Source organism: Diospyros lotus, chromosome 9 (genome assembly GCF_014633365.1).
Source record: "Diospyros lotus cultivar Yz01 chromosome 9, ASM1463336v1, whole genome shotgun sequence".
NCBI lineage: Eukaryota > Viridiplantae > Streptophyta > Magnoliopsida > Ericales > Ebenaceae > Diospyros > Diospyros lotus.
In genome coordinates, this window is record NC_068346.1 from 32682870 (window position 1) to 32703460 (window position 20591).

At 35.8% G+C, this 20591-nt stretch overlaps 1 protein-coding gene and 1 long non-coding RNA gene across 2 annotated transcripts; one reads left to right on the forward strand and one right to left on the reverse strand.

Moving 5' to 3' along the window:
* Positions 1 to 556: 556 nt before the first annotated feature.
* Positions 557 to 12122, reverse strand: LOC127809733 (uncharacterized). The gene is made up of 3 exons (XR_008025213.1): positions 12007 to 12122; positions 7674 to 8225; positions 557 to 781 (listed from the first exon to the last, which is right to left on the reverse strand). It is a non-coding gene; the product is annotated as an uncharacterized LOC127809733 (long non-coding RNA).
* Positions 7814 to 20566, forward strand: LOC127809731 (methionine--tRNA ligase, chloroplastic/mitochondrial). The gene is made up of 12 exons (XM_052348761.1): positions 7814 to 8146; positions 9686 to 9829; positions 9928 to 10077; positions 10804 to 10971; positions 11204 to 11328; positions 12031 to 12121; positions 14683 to 14781; positions 15376 to 15556; positions 15667 to 15782; positions 19638 to 19793; positions 20039 to 20167; positions 20241 to 20566. Exons 1-12 carry the CDS (start codon positions 7814 to 7816, stop codon positions 20418 to 20420), a joined length of 1872 nt encoding a protein of 623 aa, XP_052204721.1. The 3' UTR covers positions 20421 to 20566.
* The last annotated feature ends 25 nt before the right edge of the window (positions 20567 to 20591 follow it).

A 20591-nucleotide genomic window follows, 5' to 3' on the forward strand; every position in this document is an offset into this window, starting at 1 on the left:
TTACTAGATTACCCCTAGAAAGGAACAATAACTGGAGCTCCTATCCACTAGAAAGCTAGCATAGTCGGCATCTATGTAAGTCTCCAAGTTAACTTCCTCACCTTTTTTGAATAAGATCTTTTGTTTTGGCATTGCTTTGAGATAATAAGAATTTTATGAACTACTTGCCAGTGTTTTTTCCTTGGATTATGCATGAATTGACTCACTATGTTCAATGCATAGGCTATATTTGGTCTAGTATGGGATGTTATCCAGATAAATACCTAATAGAGGGTGAATTGAGTTTTTCAAAAATTAATAATTTTGCTCTTTTTGAAAATTCTTAAATTTGTTATATTAATATATAGTTATTACAGTGGGAATAAGAATAATAAAATCAAACAACCATAAGGAAAAAAATAATTTTTATAGAGGTTCAACTCTTTAAAGAGTCTAATCCTCTCTCTTAAAACTAAGTTTGAAGATCTCAAAACTTAGCTTGAAGTTCAATTAGAGAGAATCAATTATAGTTTTTAATTGGAGTTAGAAATAAATATGCAATCTCTTGCCTTAAGTAAGATCCACTAGCACACAGTTAACAAATACAATCTCCTCATAACATGCGAGTAACAATAATAAGCTTATAGTAAAAACAATCTCAAACAAGTTACTAACAATTTGAAAATTCCACCGGCCAGCAAGCCTGCAACACTTGAACCTTCTCACCTTTATTTGAATGCTTATGTTAAGTTTGTTCACTGTATTGTATTTCCTTTCTTCATGAAGCCTTCATACTCACCTTCTATTTATATATAATATCAAAGAAATAGTTGTTACATAGAAAAGACGAAACAACATTTGAATATCAAAATAAATCTTCAAATTCTTCAGCTCCAGCTAGCATCTGTTGACAACTTAGAACACAACTGAGAGATTTTTACATAAAAGTCAAGTTGGGAGGGCTGAAGAAACAACATCTTTTAACAATAGATTATCTTTTGTAATATGAAGAAATTAGTCTATGACTTTGAGGAACAAAACGGAAATATATTTGAAAAAATATACTCTTGGCATGCAATAGAAAAATATGTAAAAATCATGACAGTAAAAAACGACTGTTGAACTTTGGTCGACTGAAGTCACAACTTCGGTCAACCAAATTTGTCCATCAACCAAGTACATAACTTCAGTCAAGGGCTCAATCGACCTAAGACAAGGGGTTAGCAAACTGGCCAACCTTAGTCGATCGAAAATGGCTTATAATGAAATTTAAACAATCTACCTTACTTCAGTCCACCGAAGATACTTAGCCATTTCAACACACAAACAATTCCTGTTGAAAACTCTTAAATTTATATCTTAATAGGTGGTTATTGCAGAAGAAATAAGAATAGTAAAGTCAAGTAATCATAAGAAACGAGAATTTTATAGAAGTTCGGCTCTAAAAAGCCTAGTAATCTCTCTCAAGACTAAGTTTGAAATCCCACTAAAGATAATTAACACTACCTTTTAATTGGAGATATAACCAACACATAATCTCTTGCCTAAGCAAGAACCATTATCACACTACTAGCAAATACAATCCCCTAACACAACAATAAGTAAAAAATAACAAACTTACAACCAGAGACAATATCAAATAAGTCACAAAATGATTGAGAATTCCACCAACCAACACTCTTTCAGCACTCTTTTTTGAAAGCTCTTTCAACAGTTTGTTCTATATCTTTAGCCCTCATACTCACTTTATATTTATAAACATCTCTAGAGAATTAACTATTACAAAGAGGGGTAAGAAGCAATTTTGAAATTCAAAAATTCTTTAGCTTTCTTAGGCTTTATCAGTTTCTATCTAGCATTTGAAGGAATCTTGGCTAACAAACACATCAGAGAAAATACTTTGAACAAAAGGTCAATCTGAGAAAGTTAAGGAGACAACCTATTAACAAGATTAGCCATGAACTTTTTGAAACAAAAAACTCATGAAAGTTAGAGACAATAAAATCAGAATCTGCAAAAGTGGAGTCAAAATACCTTTTCTTCAAAAAGTGATTTTACTTTTTGTATGAGAAAATTAAGATGAGATTTTAAAGTACGAGGGGAAAAATATTTTTCAAAAATATACCTTTGGGCGTGCAAGAAAGAAATACAGAAAACACAATATAACAGAAACGACCATTGAACTTCGGTCGATCGAAGTTGTCCAACAGCCATTCACATAACTTAGGTCGAAGGCTAGGTCGACCTCAAACACAAGGCCAAACATTTTGACCAATTTCGGTCTACTGAAGAATAACTTTAGTCGGCCTAAATGGCATACAAAGAGATTTAAACATTTTGTCTCACTTCAATCTACTTAAACTAAACCATCAATCGACTTAAGATACATAGACATGAAAAACACATATTTTACTTCACAAGAAGCCAAAAATATTTTTGTTATCATCAAAATCTTATTTACTTACCCTTAAGCTTAATAAGAAGGAATTTCTCCCTATCTTTCTTGTTGAATTTTTCCTCCTAAAGATAAAAGGTTTGGCTTTGGAAAAATGATGTATTTTCATGAAAGTGACACTCATAGAGATAAAGAATTTTTTAGTGGGAAGATGATAGCATTTATAGCCCTTTTTAGTGTAAGAGTATCCTAAAAACACATATTTTAAAGACCTTGGGTCAAGTTTACCTTTATGATGAGCATGAACGTACACAAATGTGACACAACCAAACACTTTTAGGTTGTAATTCTAAATGGGCATGAAAATTAGGATAGAATTTCAAGAGCACGTGTAGGACCTCAATTCCCTAGTACTCTAGATAGCATTTGATTTACTTGTCGTTAAAACAGCTTCCCCCCAAAAGTGTTTTAGAACATTATTTTGAAACAAGAGTGTTTGTGTAACATTAAGTAAGTGTCTATTTTTACTTTCAACTATGCCATTTTGTTGAAATGTATCGACAAATAAGGACTCATGAATAATTCTTTCCCTTTGGAAAATTTGTGATAGAGTTTGATTAAAGTGATCTCTAATATTATTAGATCTAATCTATTTTATAAATAGCCCAAATTGTGTGTTAATCATTTTGTGAAAAGTAGGAAATATATGGCTTACCTTTGATTTTTCTTTCATGAGGAATAACTAAGTTATTCTAGTATAATCATCAATGAATGACACAAACTGTCTAGCCCTAGTAACGTTAGGAGTTTAGATAAACCCCAAATATTAGTGTGAATCAAGGAGAAAGGTATAGAATACCTTGAATTACTTAATGGAAATGATAAATAATGATGTTTTGCAATTTCACACATATTATAATGGAAAGTGTCAATATTAACATTACTAAACATTGAAAGATACATGTTTTTGTGCAATTTGAAAAATGGGCGTCCAAGTTGATAGTGATAAAACAAGATTTTGGAAGTATTGGAAGAGAAATTTGAAAATGAAAAGGACAATTTGTTTTTATATTCGTACAATCATTCATCTCTTCAAGATAGTAGAACCCATTCCTTTCCTTAACAAATCCAATTGTTTTCCCCTTAATTGAGATCCTTAGTAATTTGAGGAATATAGATTAGATTAGTGGATAATTTAGGCACATGCAACACATTTTTCAAAAGAAGGGTAGGGGTCAAATTGATAGCTCTTTAATTGGCAATAGTGATGGAAGAGCCATTGGCAACTATAATTTTTTTAGTACTAGGACAAGGTTTATAGAAATCAAATTGGGTTGGATTGTGGGGTATGTGATTAGTAGTTCCTAAGTTTATAACCCAAGAGTTAGATTGGAACACCTTTGAGGCATTAAAGATATAAAAGACAAGGCATTTACTTGATTAAGCCAATGAACACTTATTAGAGAATGGAGTAAGGGAATTAATATAGTCTTTTAGCCGGTTAAATTTTTTTTTTCTTTAGTTCTCTAGATTCTACCTTACTAGAAGCAACCTTTTCTTAGGGACTGTTTTCTCCATTTGTGTAATGTACTTTACTTTGTTGTTGTCCCTTAAATCCTCCATTTCAACTCAAGACTTGTGTCTTTCCCTGAAACTTGAAACTTTTGCGACTTGCTATAAGTGCACCAAAGTCCTTCCCGGTTACGAGACTTAATGAATTTTGCCCTTTTTTTTTCTTAGTTTTGTTACATTGTTAGTATAGTATGCCCTAATACTAGGTTTAGATAACGTATAGTAGGCTTGTAATAAACACATTTGTTATATCTTTGTATATATTAATAAAAGGCAAGTTTATCTTCATTCATAACTCTCCAGTTAGATATATGAATTGAGTCCCTAAATCTCTTGTTTGAGAATCTTATTCTTAAAGTGTTAAGAATATGTGATGAGATTCTCTGGTAATAGAACTTCTTAAATTATTCATGGTCCTTAGATCAATTGGATGGGGACTCTAATTAGTCAAGTATGGATTGCCATAGAATTTACTACCTGTTACTGATGGTAAGGGTGGTAAATCACATGCTATATGACATGGGGATATCTATAGTAAATTCATGGATGGTTATTGGAGAACAACGCACTGAATGTAACGTTGATGACTAATAATATAGAATTGTGGATAATGGTCATGTCGTCTATTTACGACAGTGTAGCTGATCCTTAAACTTGAACTGACACAATTATCTTATGTATTGATGTGCGAAATTTGCTAATAGACCGAACCATCCAATTGCGAGGTGGAGAGGTCCCTCTTTGTGATTCTGTATTGCTGGTATATGGAGGTAGGTGTTCGGGGATATGATATGTCACCCTCATTTTTATTAATGGACTGAACGTTCTATGTGGTCTACTGTTAGTGTGACAAAATAGTCCCTAGTCAGGGCAAATTAATTATCAGGAAATGTATTTCTTGAGATGTCATATGTCACTCTAATAAGATTTGACATATAGTTATTGAGTTTGTGTGTTTATTATTCTATAACTCTCGCTCAGTCAAGACGTTAAGTGATAAAAGAATTATAACACACGATAATCATCAATTGTAATAGATTCACTTGGAGTGAGACTTCATTATTTTTTATATTGTCCTAAACTGCTACTAGGCACTTTTTAGGACCTCTCGGATCATCACCGAGATATGGAGAAATTCTTGTAATGGGTTAAGGTGTTAACTAGTGCCAAACAGGTTTTGGCACTATTTATTTGCTAGCGAGCAGTAAACCTAGAAAATCACACACCATATAATGTTGTGTTTGGTATCAACACTATGTACCTATTGTGTCTCAAATATGTCGTTAAGTGTTAATGATGACAACGCGTTAATTGTTAGCGTGTTGAAGCACTGAGAGTCGACTACCTCGGCAGTCGATTGGCAGTGGGTTGACTCCTGATGTCGCCTTAATTTGTGTCATTGCGTTCCACATGGCACAAAATTAGAGGCTGATGGTGAGGTGACTGGTTGAGTAAAATTGGATGAGAACAATTGGATTTACAAAATTTTACTTGGCTTTTGTCTTTTGCTTTATCTGCTTCTTCTGTCTATTTCTGCTTGTCTTTGTAAATTAACAGGTGGGTGATTGTCACATGTAAGAGACACACAAGTGTTAGTGGTACGAAATCCTCAAACTAGCATGGGAAGAGGTGCACAGAGTGATACCAGATAACATGCTAGGTATGGACGAATTAGGATCACCACGACTTAAGGTAGATTCGGTCTCGATACAGAAATGATTTCTATATCTAACCTGACATCAGATATCAAGTATTCATTTATTGTATTTCATCTGATAAAATAATGTGTTGTTTAAATATCTAAGTTGTGTATGGTATGTGTATTTATTGCTTTCGCTGTGTATGTTTAATGCACATAAAATTTTTATTTTTATCCGCACCACCATATGTGAATTCCTTCAACCATGTCCTAAATTTTTACCTTTAATTCCATCTTTTGTGGTCCTTATAGAGATCATAGCCAAAGCTTTAACTGTTTGGGTGTCAAGCATAGTTGACCTTTTGCTTTCCTTGGCCCAAGTTATAGAGAAGATTTCATTGAATGATGACAACTTCTCTTTCCCTAGTGCTTATACCCTAACTTAATCAAACTTAGCATTGAGACCTACAAGAAAGTTGAACATTCTGTCTCTCTCCACAAATTCCTGGAGTGTCTTGATAATGGTCCAGTTCAAGCCAATAACCTATCATCATATTATAATATTAAATCACTGAGAGTATACCTTGTTTAGTGGTTTATATCCTTGTCTTGATCTTATAAATAATGTTTGCATTTTGCACATTCGAATAGGTCTAGCGATGTCTTTGATAGAGGCAGAAACATACAATTCCTATTAATCTTCGATTGCATTGAGTTCCAAAGGTAGGACATAATCATTGAATCCTTTTTATCTCAAGCATGAAATTTTGGGTCATTGGGATTTGGTCTCGTTCCATTCAAATGATCGATCTTTTCCTTTCCATTTAGGAATGCCCTCACTATTCATGACCATTGGAGATAGTTTCTTCCATTTAGTCATAAGCAAGATTCATTATTTAAAGTTTCTTGCTGGGCCACATTCTACCCTGACTTGAAGATGGTTCCATATGAACCTTATGGCATGGTCTCATAAGTTTTTGACATCGTTTGAGAATAGGAATTGAAATAAAACTATAGCAATGAAGGCCAATTATTAGATGAGAGGAAGTGAGGTCAATTGACAATATATGCTGATCAAATTGGGCAAGTCTACTTGGTGAAAGATCTCAATAGTTTCGATTGGTAATGAAGGTTGATTCTCAACAATGAAGGTTGGTAAAAGAAATGGCCCAAGTGCAACTCCTCTAATATCATGAAAAAGAAGAATAGTTTCTTATATTCATTGATGTCATTTATACACATAGGAAAGACTATATTTGGTAGGTTAACTTTCATAGAATCAATAAACTAATCCTAGGAATTAAGAAGGGTAATAACAAGAGGAAAACTATGAATTATACAAGCTTATATAAGATTCTAAATAAGGTGAATTTTACATGCAAAGAAGAGTTATTTTATGGATTTCTAACATTCTTTAAATTAAACAAAAAATTAGAATAAACAACATAATTGAACTTTCCCCACATTACTTTTTCCTTTGCTAAACCTCAATTATATAACATGCTTGAATATGCCGATATAAAAAATAAACTTCTATGTGAAGGTTAAAATAATACCATGCATAGATGATAGAAATATGTAATGTTTTCATGTTCTAACATTGGGTCCGTTTGATTATTTATTAAGTTTTACAATCCTATACCTCAAGATTAAGATGAAATACACCAAATCATTCCATAATAAATAAATTTAATTACCCACCTTTGTCACAACATTAGAACATAATCAATAAAAATATACAAAATATTATTTATTATATATAAATATATATTTGAATTTTTTAGTAAGATAATTAAATTTAAGGTGATTTGACCTTTCCTTAAACCACGTTGAATTCTTATTCTATTAAGATATAAAACGAGATATTAGAATTTGAAATTAGAGATTAAATATATTCGTTTTAATATTAAGTTTTTGTTGTTTTTAAAAACACATGATACCACCTATACCTTCACTAAGCCCAATAGGGGCATGGCTGTCATTTTGGTCTGTTATTAAGATAGATCTCAAATTAATGTATTTTAAGAAAATATTCCAAAAAATTATCAGTAATTTAAAGAGTTAAAAAAAAAAAAAAAAAGGGACAACCTTAGCTTGTTTGCCGTACGGAAGGAGAAGCGATACATAGAACAGCCAGGTCCAAGAAGGTTGAAGCTTTCTATCCTCTTGAAGTTCCTACCTCTCTTCTCCTTCTCCCTCATAGCCAGGGGGAGCAGGAAGAAGAAGCAATGGCGGGTCGAGCCCATGTCTCCATCCAAAACAGCCTCTGGTTCTTATCATCATCATCATCATCCTCATCCTCTTCTCTGTATTCCAAAGGAGCCCACAATCTCAAGAATCGACTCCACTTCCGCACCAACTTGTTCTCATCTCATCAGTCCAGAGGAGCCCTCTCTCTGTACTATTGCACTTGCAGCGGCAAAAGCAGGAGTCTTCCTGTCGGCGAGGCGGCGAACAAAGACCCTTTCGTCATCACAACTCCGCTGTATTACGTCAATGCCCCTCCCCACATGGGCAGCGCCTACACCACCATTGCCGCCGATGCTATGGCCCGTTTTCAGGTACCCTTCTTCGCTGACTTCGTCTCTCTGCTTTAAAGAGTTTTCCGCGCAGTTGTGGCAACCCTAGCTAGCTTGGCCTCTGAGAAAGTGAAACGAAAAGGAAAATGAAATTCAAACAGAAAGTTTTTGGGGCTGGCCACTGTGACTGTCATTTTTGTTTTGATTCTGAAAATTCATTTTCTATAGCATCAGTGGGAAAATATGTAGCAAAAGGAGCTATATTTTTATGAACACTACGTCTTATATTGTTGGTTTCCCTTACTTTTACACTGCCAAGTAGCTAATAATAGATATTGTGACAAGACTATATATACAGCATGTTTTAATTTCATCAACTTGGTTTTGCATTATGGCAGCCATTCAATGGCTCATTTTCAACTCCGGATTAGTGCCTCTCACTGAAAGGACAAAAAAACTCAGAATCAGAAAATGGGGTGTTTCAACTTTGTTGCGTCGATCCTAGAGTTCCAATGTTTGGATTGAGATTTCTTTCTGTAACACTTCTCTGATTTTATGGAAAAATCCATCAATTTCTAGCCTAATTTTCAAGATAGTACTGAAGATCTCATCGCAAACTTGTGACTTTTTCAAAAAAGGCTTAGGAGGGAAAAAGTTGGGGTTATAAATAACATGACACCTTTGATTTGATTCAAAAAGGCATGGTCTAAGAGCTTTTTGGCAAAGAAAAAACTTGTCAAATCAAAGGTAGAACCAACACAGATACAGATTAAACTAAAGATAAAGATACTCAACGTAGCAGGCATGTTGTTGGAGATAATTGCATTTTGATTGAGTTATTATATAAGTAAAGACACATAAAGTATCTTTTAAATGTCACTGAACTCTTAAGAAATTTGGAATACTAGTGGGTGACCCCTATTTGGTTCTAAGAAAGTGAAGGGAAAGGATATGTCAAAAAAGTATACTGTTATGAGGATCATGTCTTATGTTGTTGACTTCCTGATATTCACTCTACTAGATATTTAATGGTAGAAAATTATGAGAAGGCTGTATGTTTAGGCGTGCGCGCGCGCATATATATATATATATATATATATAGTTTACCTCTTCTAATATATTTTTCGTTCCCTTTCTATGAAACCAAGCATCTGTAAATAAATGTGTATTCCTTTCAGTAACTTGGTTTAAGATAATGGAAACCTACCAATAGCTACATGTGTTCTTGAATAACTTCATTTGAGTATTGGTTTTATCAAATGCTTTGTTAGTAGAAGGACACACAAGTGATGTTGCCCAAACATTGTGATAAATATATCTGATTATTCATTTGCTTAACTTCTGTAACCAAGCCTGAATGCTATGCTCTTGTCAATGGTGTTGGTATGTATTGGCAACTCTGCCTCTTGAATTAGAAATTCATGAACTTTACTGTCCCAAAGACACTTAATTCCTTTTGCTGAGTAAACTTCATACATTTCTACTCTCTTCGAGTGAAAATGCATTTAGGACGAGAAGATAGCATTTGGCATGAGTGGTTTCATGGAAGGACTTATACTAATATCTAATTTGTAATCGCAGAGGTTGCTAGGAAAGAAAGTTACATTTATAACTGGCACAGATGAGCATGGAGAGAAGATTGCTACTGCTGCAGCTGCCAGTGGTTCCAGCCCACATGAACACTGTGATGTCATTTCACAAGCTTACAAGGCGCTTTGGGAAGATGTATAATTTCCTACCTCTGGAATTTAGTAACTTTGCTGCTGAGTATTTCAATTCCTGGGCTAACATCTAATCTTTCTTCTTTTAATAATTGTTTGCAGTTAGACATAGCTTATGACAAGTTCATCCGGACAACTGCTCCCAAGCATGAAGTTATAGTGAAGGAGTTTTACTCTAGAGTACTTGAAAATGGTGACATTTACCGTGCAGATTATGAGGGACTTTATTGTGTCAACTGTGAGGAGTACAAGGTGGTATTCTGCACCATAAGTAGTTATTAGATGCTGCAGAGCACTTATTTTTGGAAAACCCCAACCCCTCTCCTCGGAAAAAAAAAAGTCAGTAGCATTCCTTAAGCTAATTTGCTCATGGTTCTTGGTAACACCTATACATTAACCAGCATGTGACACTCAATTAACGAAGTATGCATCTCTAGGAGCCGCTTGCTATAAACAATAATGAACCTGGCTCATGTTTTAACTCTATATTCATAATACTACTAACTCTGAAGGGAATTGAGCTTTTAGCATTAGGTAAATTGGTTACACTCACAGTCAACACATTTGAAACAGATGGCATCATGTAAATCGGTTCAAAAACAAATGTGGGATCTACGTCCAGGGAGCTTTATGTTTTCACTTCCTGCTCGTGCTTATTGCAAAGATTCTTTTATCATCTTCTCAGCCTTTTGATTTAGATTCAGATTCATTACTTGGAGTTTTGCATTTAATATAATGGGCTAGAATTTTCTTGCACTTCTCTTTTTTCCTTCTCTGAAACATTGCCTTTGGGGCTATTTTGAAAAGTTGCTCTGACCAGTTGTTGGTATGCAGTTATTCACTTTTATATGTGGTTTTCTAGCTATTGGATCCAACAATGTGTTAAAAGCCTTTTGACTATTTCAATGAGGTATTTCTTTCTAGTTATCTAGCTATTGTATATGCATTGATATTTTTTTAAGCTTGTAAAATCTGCAGGATGAGAAAGAACTGCTGGAGGGAAACTGTTGCCCCATGCACCTGAAGCCATGTCTTCTTAGGAAAGAGGACAATTACTTTTTTGCTCTTTCAAAGTATCAAAAGAAGTTGGAAGAGACTTTAGCACAAAATCCGGGCTTTGTACAGCCTTCTTTTCGTCTAAACGAGGTGAGATGAAGAGAATTAGAGCTTTTCTTTCTTGAATTTTTCCAGTGTGAATGCCAATCTTTTATATGGCAGTATTACTATTTGAATATCATTAATTTCTTAGAACTCTAAAGAAAATAATTTCTTTCTCTTTGTATTTAACATGAACATGAGGAACATGTTTTAGACTTAGATTTAAGGTTAGTTTGACAATTCACTTTTGGATATCATTTATGGTGTACACCTTTTTCAGGTGCAAAGTTGGATCAAAAGTGGCCTGAGAGACTTTTCAATTTCACGAACATCAGTGGATTGGGGTATTCCGGTTCCTAATGATATTAATCAAACCATTTATGTCTGGTTTGATGCTCTACTCGGGTAAAGCTATTCCTTCTTTTAGTACTTGAGATTAATTTAGTCATTTAGGCTAATTGACCTCCATTCAATGTAAATTTATGATTTTGACCTGTCTAATTATCACATCTAATTATCACATCAAATTCCAGCTGATTTGCCCCATTGTATCAAATTTATATTGTAATTGAGCTTTTTTAGTTTTTGTTTCTTTTTTTCTTTATATCCTCTATGTTTCTTTTTTTTCTCCTTTGTGATTGGAAGGTTACAGGTGTTGTCAAAACAGCCTCTTTACAAAGCAAGGCTACATTAAAAAACGACCTCCCTTGACCCTCACTAAGTAGGGAGCCTCACGCATTGGGGTTGGGGGAGGGGGGGCGGGGGGGCTGGATGCTTGATGAAATAAATTGTGTTCCTTTTTTCTAATCTTATCAAATTGCTTTGCTTTTACTCAAGTTCATTTAATTATTTAGGGACTTCATCAGTGCTCTATTTCCGCAAATCTGTATTGAAATCTTCCTGCCACATTTTTTTCCCTGTTAAATGCATCTTTGGCTCTCTGTTGGAAGAATACATTTCTTTTGAGGCTTGTTTGGGCATTTAACATTAATTTTACCAATCAACGTTATTTTTAATTTGATTGTAAAACGCCTCTAAATACTTTTTGTCCCCTAAAATTTTGTATGAATCCTCTCTTTATACCTTTGAGTCTGTTGCATTATGAAGCTATATATCTGCACTTACGGAGGAGGAGCAAGCTAATTTACAAACTGCAGTTTCTTCTGGTTGGCCTGCTTCAGTACACTTGATTGGAAAGGTACGACTTGCCCTTTATTTGCATCTATGGTATTTTTGCATTGCCTTTCCTTCAAATGAAACCAATATGATATTAGCATCCAAGCATTATTTGAATTATGAATACTGTTGACTCATTTTTTTTTCCAGCCTAGCTTTCATTTTCATACAGTGACATTGACTAGAAACTGTATTATAAATCTGAGATGCTTGTTTTATAAAGGATTTACTAAGACTAATCAACTAGATTTTCCCTGTTGTTCTGGGCTCAGTATAGAGATCTGGAAGGAATCAATGCTAGCTTTTCAGCTTGAGTGATGCGTGAATAAATAATTTGCAGATACCAATTGCATCTTGTCCATCCTTTGTACTTTGGTCATGTTGGTTGGACGAAATGGTTTTGAAGGGAATGGGAACAGTAATGGATATTCCATTGCCATGTTTGGTACAGACAGGAATGGAATGACCATTCCCTTCCATTTTTATGTTTGGTTTGGTACACCTTGATTTTGATGGAATGGAAAAAATAACCAGTTGACAAAATTGCTTTTGATATAATAAAAATTGGAAAATCCAATATAAATGTTATTTAATTCCAAAAAAATCATGTAATTTTTGAATATATCTTAGAAAAAAGATAATTTTCATTTTTGAGCTAAAAACATTAAATAAAAACAAAATTATTTCAAATTGAAAAAAATAGTTTAAGGAAAAATACATCAATAATTTTCAAGTAACATTTAAGATATGGAAAATATTAATTCAAAATATCCATGTAATTATTGAATACTATTTAAAAAATTAATTTTTTATGTTTTTAATGGATAAAAGAATAAATATAATTTTATTCAACAACGGGTGGTAATTATTGAATTTAATTGATTAAGTAACATGCATAATTTAATTATTGAATTGGATTTAATTCAACAACAATTTTGTGCCAACGCAGGGGGAAGTAGATCGTGGAGGTTCATTGTGGTGAGAGGGAACTAGATCTGTCGTGACAGGTGACGGTGTTTTTGGGGGAAGGAGATGAGTGGTCACGGTGGTTTGGCGAAGGAGGAGGGGGGCTGGGTCGCAATGGTTTTGGGTGGATCTGCAGTGAAGGAGGCAGATGGTTGTAGTGGTTTCTAGTAGTAGAGGAGGATGGTGGGTTGTGGTGGTTTCATTTGGATCTACGATGAAGGAGATGGATAGTTGCGGTGGTTCCCAATGGAGAGGCAAGCAAATCATGGTGTTTTAACTAGATCTATGATGGAGGATGTAGATGGTCGCGGTGGCTTTTAGCTGCAAAGGAGATAGCTGGGTTGTGGTGGTTTTGGCTAGATTTGCGATGAAAGAGGCAAATGATCATGGTGGGATTTGCCAACAGAGGAGGGGTGGGTCACGATGGTTTTGGTTGGAGGGGAGGGATGGTTCATGGTGGGTTGCCTTGGTTTTTAGTGATAGAGGAGAGGAGTGGCTCGCGGTATTTCTTGGTGTTTTTTGATGAACCACATTGTTAGAGATGGTGGTTGGCAGTGGCGGAGCATGGTGGAAAGGGTTGAAAAAAAAAAAAAAAAAAGAGAGAGATGAACTTGACGATGATTTTCAACGGCAGCGGAAATTGTCTGGGAGGAACTCTCTCAGCAGCAGATGGGGTTGATGGAGGTGCAAAATGATTTAGGCCAAGCTTATATACATGGCATTGTGTAATTTCATAAAGATGCTAGGAGTAAAAACGTAATCTGCACACCCATTCCATGGACTTGGATGGCTTTCCATCCATTTTGTGATAGAATGCCCATTCCCTGATTTGTATTCCATTCCCTCTTTAACAACCAAACATCATTTTGGTGGAATTCCCATTCCCATTCCCTCTAACCAAACATTAGCTTAAAGTTCCCCAATCATAGGATGGGGGAAGAGAAGATTGGATTGGGAGAGGGGGGAGATAACTCCTTGCATGCTAGGTATCAATAGTGTTGTGTTGCACAACACAATACGCTTATAACCATGTTCACAAGGTAGTAGAGAAAATTTGAGGTTATTGACCTTGTATAAAATCATTTTACCTTGTCCAAGAACATAATCTTGTTTGTTTTTTCTCTGACTAACTTTGCCTGTGTTGTGGATGTTAAACTTATGTTTTTATTCTTGTTGAGCTTCTGCTTATGGACTTATATGGTTCATTTTTACCTTTTAGGGCATTGTGCATTTCGTTTTAGTATTTTATTATACACATGCTTGCACAGCAATCAGCTGAGACAGTTTTAGGTGTTTACGTGTGAATCTGTACAGTACTTGTTGCATGCACATACTTCCATTGATATAATTCTGTCTTTGTATCTGAGGAAAAATGGCATTTATTGAATTTAAAGAGATAATTGCATGATTCTATAGAGAACTTCATTCCTGAAGTTTTAAGAGAGATCAACTCTCATCTCTTCTGTTTGGTTCACCTTTTATGTTCTATTTCATTCTTTTCCATTCCTAAAGGACTTAAGGTAGCATCTTATTTTCCATGACATTATGTTTCTGTCTTTGTGTTAGGATTGTGAAAGTGAATGATCTAAAGTATTTATTTCACTTTTCTCCTTGCAGGATATATTACGTTTTCATGCAATATATTGGCCAGCTATGTTAATGTCTGCCAGACTAAGCCTTCCTAAGATGGTGTTTGGCCATGGATTCTTAACGAAGGTAACTAGTTATGATTGGTGATTTTATTTTTTTGAACTGGCTGGCCTACTCCTGAAAACGTAAACTTCTAGTTCTAGTATGGCATTAAGTCATAAATTGGAGATTGTCTCAAACACGATTTGTTTCTATTTGTGTGAGCCTTTGTCATGCCTGAAACTTTTATCCTTCCATATTGGCTGCTTGTAGCAACTTCTGACATTATTTTCTGGAAACTGTAAAAGCTTATAATGTGAAGATTTGTTTACAGAACTGCTACAGGTCTTCTTAATTGTAACTTGGGATGTGAATATGGTTATGTTGGATAATAGCTGGAGGGTTTTTGTTTTTTTCGTTTTCTCCCACATAACATAGTTCTCTTAATTTATTGCAAACAATTAATATAATTAAACTCCATGATCTTAATAAATGTTGTCTTAGTTAAGGATTCTTGTGAACTTTAAGTGATTTTGAGTGAGATACTTAACAATTGAAATTGATGCTGCCTTGACTCATAGGACAATACGTTTGCATTAATATGAAGCTTTTGATTTTAATTTTGTCTCATATACCTAATTTCATTTCATGCAGCAATGCTTTTTTATTTTAAAATTTTAGGATGGCATGAAAATGGGAAAGTCGCTAGGGAACACCCTTGAACCAAGTGATTTGGTACAAAGGTTTGGGTCTGATGCTGTCAGGTACTTCTTCCTTAGGGAGGTAGAATTTGGTAATGACGGGGACTACTCTGAGGACCGTTTCATCAATATGGTCAATGCACATCTTGCCAATACAATTGGTATTTCTACTTTTCCCTCCACTTGTATAATTTGAAAAATCCTCCATTTCAGCTAATTTTGAACCTGGGTAAGCGATGCATGAAGTTGAAATTGAAGGTCATCGATGCAGGAAATCTCCTAAACCGTACACTTGGGCTTTTGAAAAAGAATTGCCAATCAACTTTGGCAGTTGATTCAACTATTGCAGCGGAAGGAAATGCATTTAAGGACACTGTTGAGAAGCTGGTAAGTCTTGACTAGAAGTTTTGCTCTTTTTTGTTCGGTAAGAGGACTGACTAGTTATTTCATTCAGGTGGTTGTTTTATAGTAATACATGGATTCATTAGTCGAGGACATAAGTTTGGTTTCTTTTTGTTTTTTTTTTTTTCTCCCTGCAAATATCAATAGCTGATGTAATTTCACTTTTATCTGCCAAAAACATGAAGATGAGAGACATCAAATTGGCTTCCCTGTTACTCTTAGCTGATTGATTGTTTTGTAGTATTGGTAGCTGTTAAAATTTTGCTGAATGAATACATGAAGAAATTTGTTACTAAGGATTCTAATGGTATAAAAATTATTAATTTTGTTTAAGGATTGTGAAAATTGGATTAGGAGACTAAAGGAGCTAATTAAGGTTAATTAAGCTAGAGCTAGATTAATATAATCTTTTGTTATTTGGAGGAAAGGACAACCTGGGAGAAGCTTATGGGAGATTCTAGAGGGCTAAATGACTCACCTGCTTGTGGTAAAGTAGGTGTAAGGTGTGAGGAGAAGAAGGTTGCACTTTGTCAAGGCTAGACGTCAAGTAAGAAAGGTGGCACCTATCCCAGCTGAGTTGCCTATAAATAAATAGGCCTTGCCCCTTCACCACTCCATCACAATCAAATGCAGAGGGAGAGGATCTCAAGGGAAAAGAGGTTTGGTGAGAGGGAAAGTTGAAGAAGAGTGGAGGTTTTGTTAAAGAGCTAGAAAGCTTGAAGAAGTTAGAGTGTTGCTTGAGGTAAGTGCATGGTTATGGTATTTACATGTTGGCATTGTGCATAAACTATTCTTAGGGCAAATTTGTTATGCATTACACCATGTTTATATGCATTGGGTGCATGAACATTCTGAGCATTTGCATGGTAATGTTGAATCAAGCATACTTTGCTTTGTGTGGGTTCCATGCATTGTGTGTGGGACTCCCTTTGGCTGCGTGATGTGGTGGAAGCCAAGAGTGAGCTTTCAGCTTCTTGTTCAATGTGGAAATCTTGTTGCCAAGGGTGGAGCGTGGGCCTGAACCTAGGGGTACCCCTTGGAGGAAATTGGGTTATGGAACCTGGAGGTTGCCTACAGGAGCTATGTGAATGATGAGCATTGTGTTTGTGTGGGAACGCATTTCAGTACCATGACTTGCTGAGATTATGTTCACATATATTGTATTTTATCATGCCAGAACGTGGAAGGGATGGGGTGAAAACTAGGTTGGGGCTAGGTAAGGGGAAGGATGGTTGCATGATGTAATGCATGTACTTTTGAAGCATGATGCAGCATGTTTTGAGGTTAATGTTAATGTGCTAAATTTAAGCACATTAGATTTATGAAGATGAACTTCTGTTAAGAGGTTAATGTTGTCTTAAATACCCATGAGCATGCCTGACAATGGATTTGTGTCTGTGGACTTGGATTTTGTGGAAATATAGTATTGCCACTGGCAGACAAAAAAGGAACAACAGCTGAAGGGCAACTATGGGCAAGGGCAATGCAGTTGATAAAAAGTCTCTTATTTCTTTTTCTTTTTCTTTTCCTTGTTTATTTTGCTTAATAAAAAGTCTATTATTTTGTAAGCTGTGGAAAACAGAGGCTAGGGAGGCTCAATTGAAGATAGGGATAATTGACTGCCACCAGGAAGATCAACCGTCAAGACAGTTGACTGTGGGTTGACTATGAGGCAAGAGTTGACTAGGCACATTGACTGGTGACTCTGTGGGTCTGAAAATGACACTCCCTTGGCAGCACACAAGAGTTAAAGATTAACTACTCAACACACTATTCACATGCCGAGAAGTGTTTTACATCTTGTAGCACAGGTCAGGTCCATGAGATGTGGTAGGTACAACCATGCTAAGATGTGCCAAGGAAAGGCATCAGGATGGTATATCTGGGGGTGGGGACAGGTCGCTGCACCTTTTCTCTCCATGCTCTGATTCAAACCCTCTCTATTTTTCTCTGCAACTTTTTGTTTCTCTCTTTCCAGAAAACTCTCTTCAACTGTTTCCTTGGTGAATGGTGGAAATCTTAACCAATTTGTTCATGACCTCCACTTTCTGCTTCAGTTCTTGCAAGCAAGGCTGGTACTATTGCTGCCTTGGCCTTGAACCTTAAACCACCATTGCCTCCCAAGTCCCAATAGACAAACCCATATTCCATAATTTTCAATTTCTTTCTCTTTGGAAATCCAGTCCAATATTCCTTCATAGAGGGTTGCATTAGGAAGGGGATCCAGCATAAAATTTGCCGCATTGTTCTTTTGCATGGATTTGTTTATTAATGTGACTTTTTGAAGTTAGTTGACCTTATGAATGTCATGCCATTGACCCTAATGTAGTCAGAATAGGTGCAGTTATGATGATAATGATGATGGCAATCCAGCCCAAACCCACATTCTGGATTGTGATTTTTTGGCCTTTGTTTATTTTTGTTGATTCAAGAATGGTGCTGTCCAAGCTGTAGAACAGCCTCACAGTGCTCAGTAGTCCAGCCTGATCCACTTCATTATCAATGAGGTTGAGCTCATTGCAGGCGTGATTGTGACTGCCCTCAAGGCTTATGGCCACCTCCGGTTCCTCAGTCCAATTTCTAGGATTTCATGCTGTACTGTCACATTCCTGGAAGTTGGAACTGAAACTTTTGACTCCATGAGAGAGAATTGGATTGCTTTGGGTCAGGAATTTCACTCTCTGCAAGAAGCCCCGGGTGGAGAAAGCATCCATGGCAATTCCTTGGAAAGGGGATGATAGTTGGAAGATATTGCTAAACAAGTCTCTTTACCTTGAGATATCGATCCATTGAGATTGCCTCTTCTGGTTCAATAAGTTTCTTTGTCCTCTGGACTGTGCTGGGTTCCTGGTTTGAGATGCATTTTGAGAAAAATGATCCACAAAGAATCATTTGTACACAGCAGTGTTACAAAACTTGAGGTTGAGGTTTTATCTACATTGGGAGATTGTTGCGGCTAAGATAACTGGGGCCCATTGGATATATATTAGATTTTTAAGAAATTTTAGTTTTATCTTCCTTGTCATGAGTTTTTTTTTTGTTTCTTTTCTTTTTGAATTCTAGTAAAACATTTTATGATAGACTTTAAAGCATTGATTTAGTATATTATATAGGATTATTACTTCAAAAGAATTCTAGCTGTTTTAGGATTTTTAGCCTATTAAATATCGCTGGCTGGTGTAATTCAAAAATGTGATTATGGTGATGAATAGAAGTTAACTTTTGAAAGAGTGTTGAGCTCTCTCTCACTCACTCTCGTTTTTGGACTTCTCTCTTTGCTCCTTTCTTCTCTCCCTCTTTTCTTTTTCTTCGCTTTCTCTCCTGCTTTCTACTCCCATCATTTTTTCCCTCCTTACTGTTCTGCATCACCTTGCACACTAGTGTGTTTTCATGGCCATGTCCTCTTATTTCAGAAATCAATACTGTTTCCGTGGGGACTTATGTACCATGCTTTTATAAATTCCTGCACGTGAAGGTCCAGCAACCAAACGCCTGTGATTCATGCTATTTTCCACCTCTAGAAAGATGTTATCTACAGGCTTAGGAATAGGGTACTCGCCAAAGTTATTTGTAAAGGTTTAGTTGTGTCCACATGTAAAGTCCATATGGAGACCCATGCCAGATTACTTGGGTCCGTCCACACACATACTAGTTTGTTAGAGGATGAGATAATATTTCACAGATTACATACAGTTGAAAGTTTGAAAATCAAATTTTTAGGTTTTCCTAAGTTCTAGTTGACTTTGAACAGTAGATTTCAAGCTCATATCTTCTTTCCACAGATGATAATCTTTCCTTTCTTCAATTTATTTGTTATTGTTGGTTCTGTTTATTACGTAGGTTGACAAGGCTCGGGTTCAGTATGAGAATCTCTCACTATCATCAGCCTGTGAGGCTGTACTAGAGATTGGTAATGCAGGAAACTTGTACATGGATGAACGTGCACCATGGTCTCTTTTCAAGCAACAGGGTGCTGCCGCTGAAGCTGCTTCAAAGGTTCCCAGTTCTTTCTCCTTCTGCTGGATCTTTACAGATTTACCATAACTGAGCTTGAATGACCATTAAACTTCAAATTTTCTTTAAAACCTGAACTCAGCTACTGAGTTAATGCAATGATATGTTGCCTGCTTAAGAAAGGCTTATTCAATATTTCGTTTATCGCCAATATGCTGAATTTGTTGCTGTTGATACTGTTACCATTGTTGTGCTTCATGAAATCCTTGCTGTTTGATTCCAAACAGGATCTGGTGATCATTCTAGAAGCAATGAGGATAATAGCAATCGCTTTATCCCCCGTTACACCTAGATTATGCCTGAGAATATATACCCAGCTCGGCTACTCTGAGGGCCAGTTCAATGCTGCTACCTGGGTATCTCCTCTCTCTTTCTGTCTCCCTCTCTCTCTGAAATGGTTTTTTGACTTGTTATGGCCCTATGTCTCAGGGCGACACCAAATGGGGCGGGCTGAAGGGTGGTCAGGTCATGGCTGAACCGAAGCCTATCTTTGCTAGAATCGAAAGCCAAAAGGAAGGGGAAGGGGGAGAGGAAGGCGAAGTGACAAAAAAGAAAGCAAGCAAAAAGAAAGAAAGGATGCCTCTAAGTCAGACTCTGGCGGAGGCCTAAGAGAAGAGATGTGGTTTCAGCATCTTCAGTACAATCTATATATACATACCTGATTCGTTTTTTCTCTTTATCATCACATTTACTCCACAATCAAATAGTTTCAAATTATGGACTTCATAAAGGAGAATGGGTTTCATTGTTCATTCTATTCAGTGAATGCTTTTTCAGTTA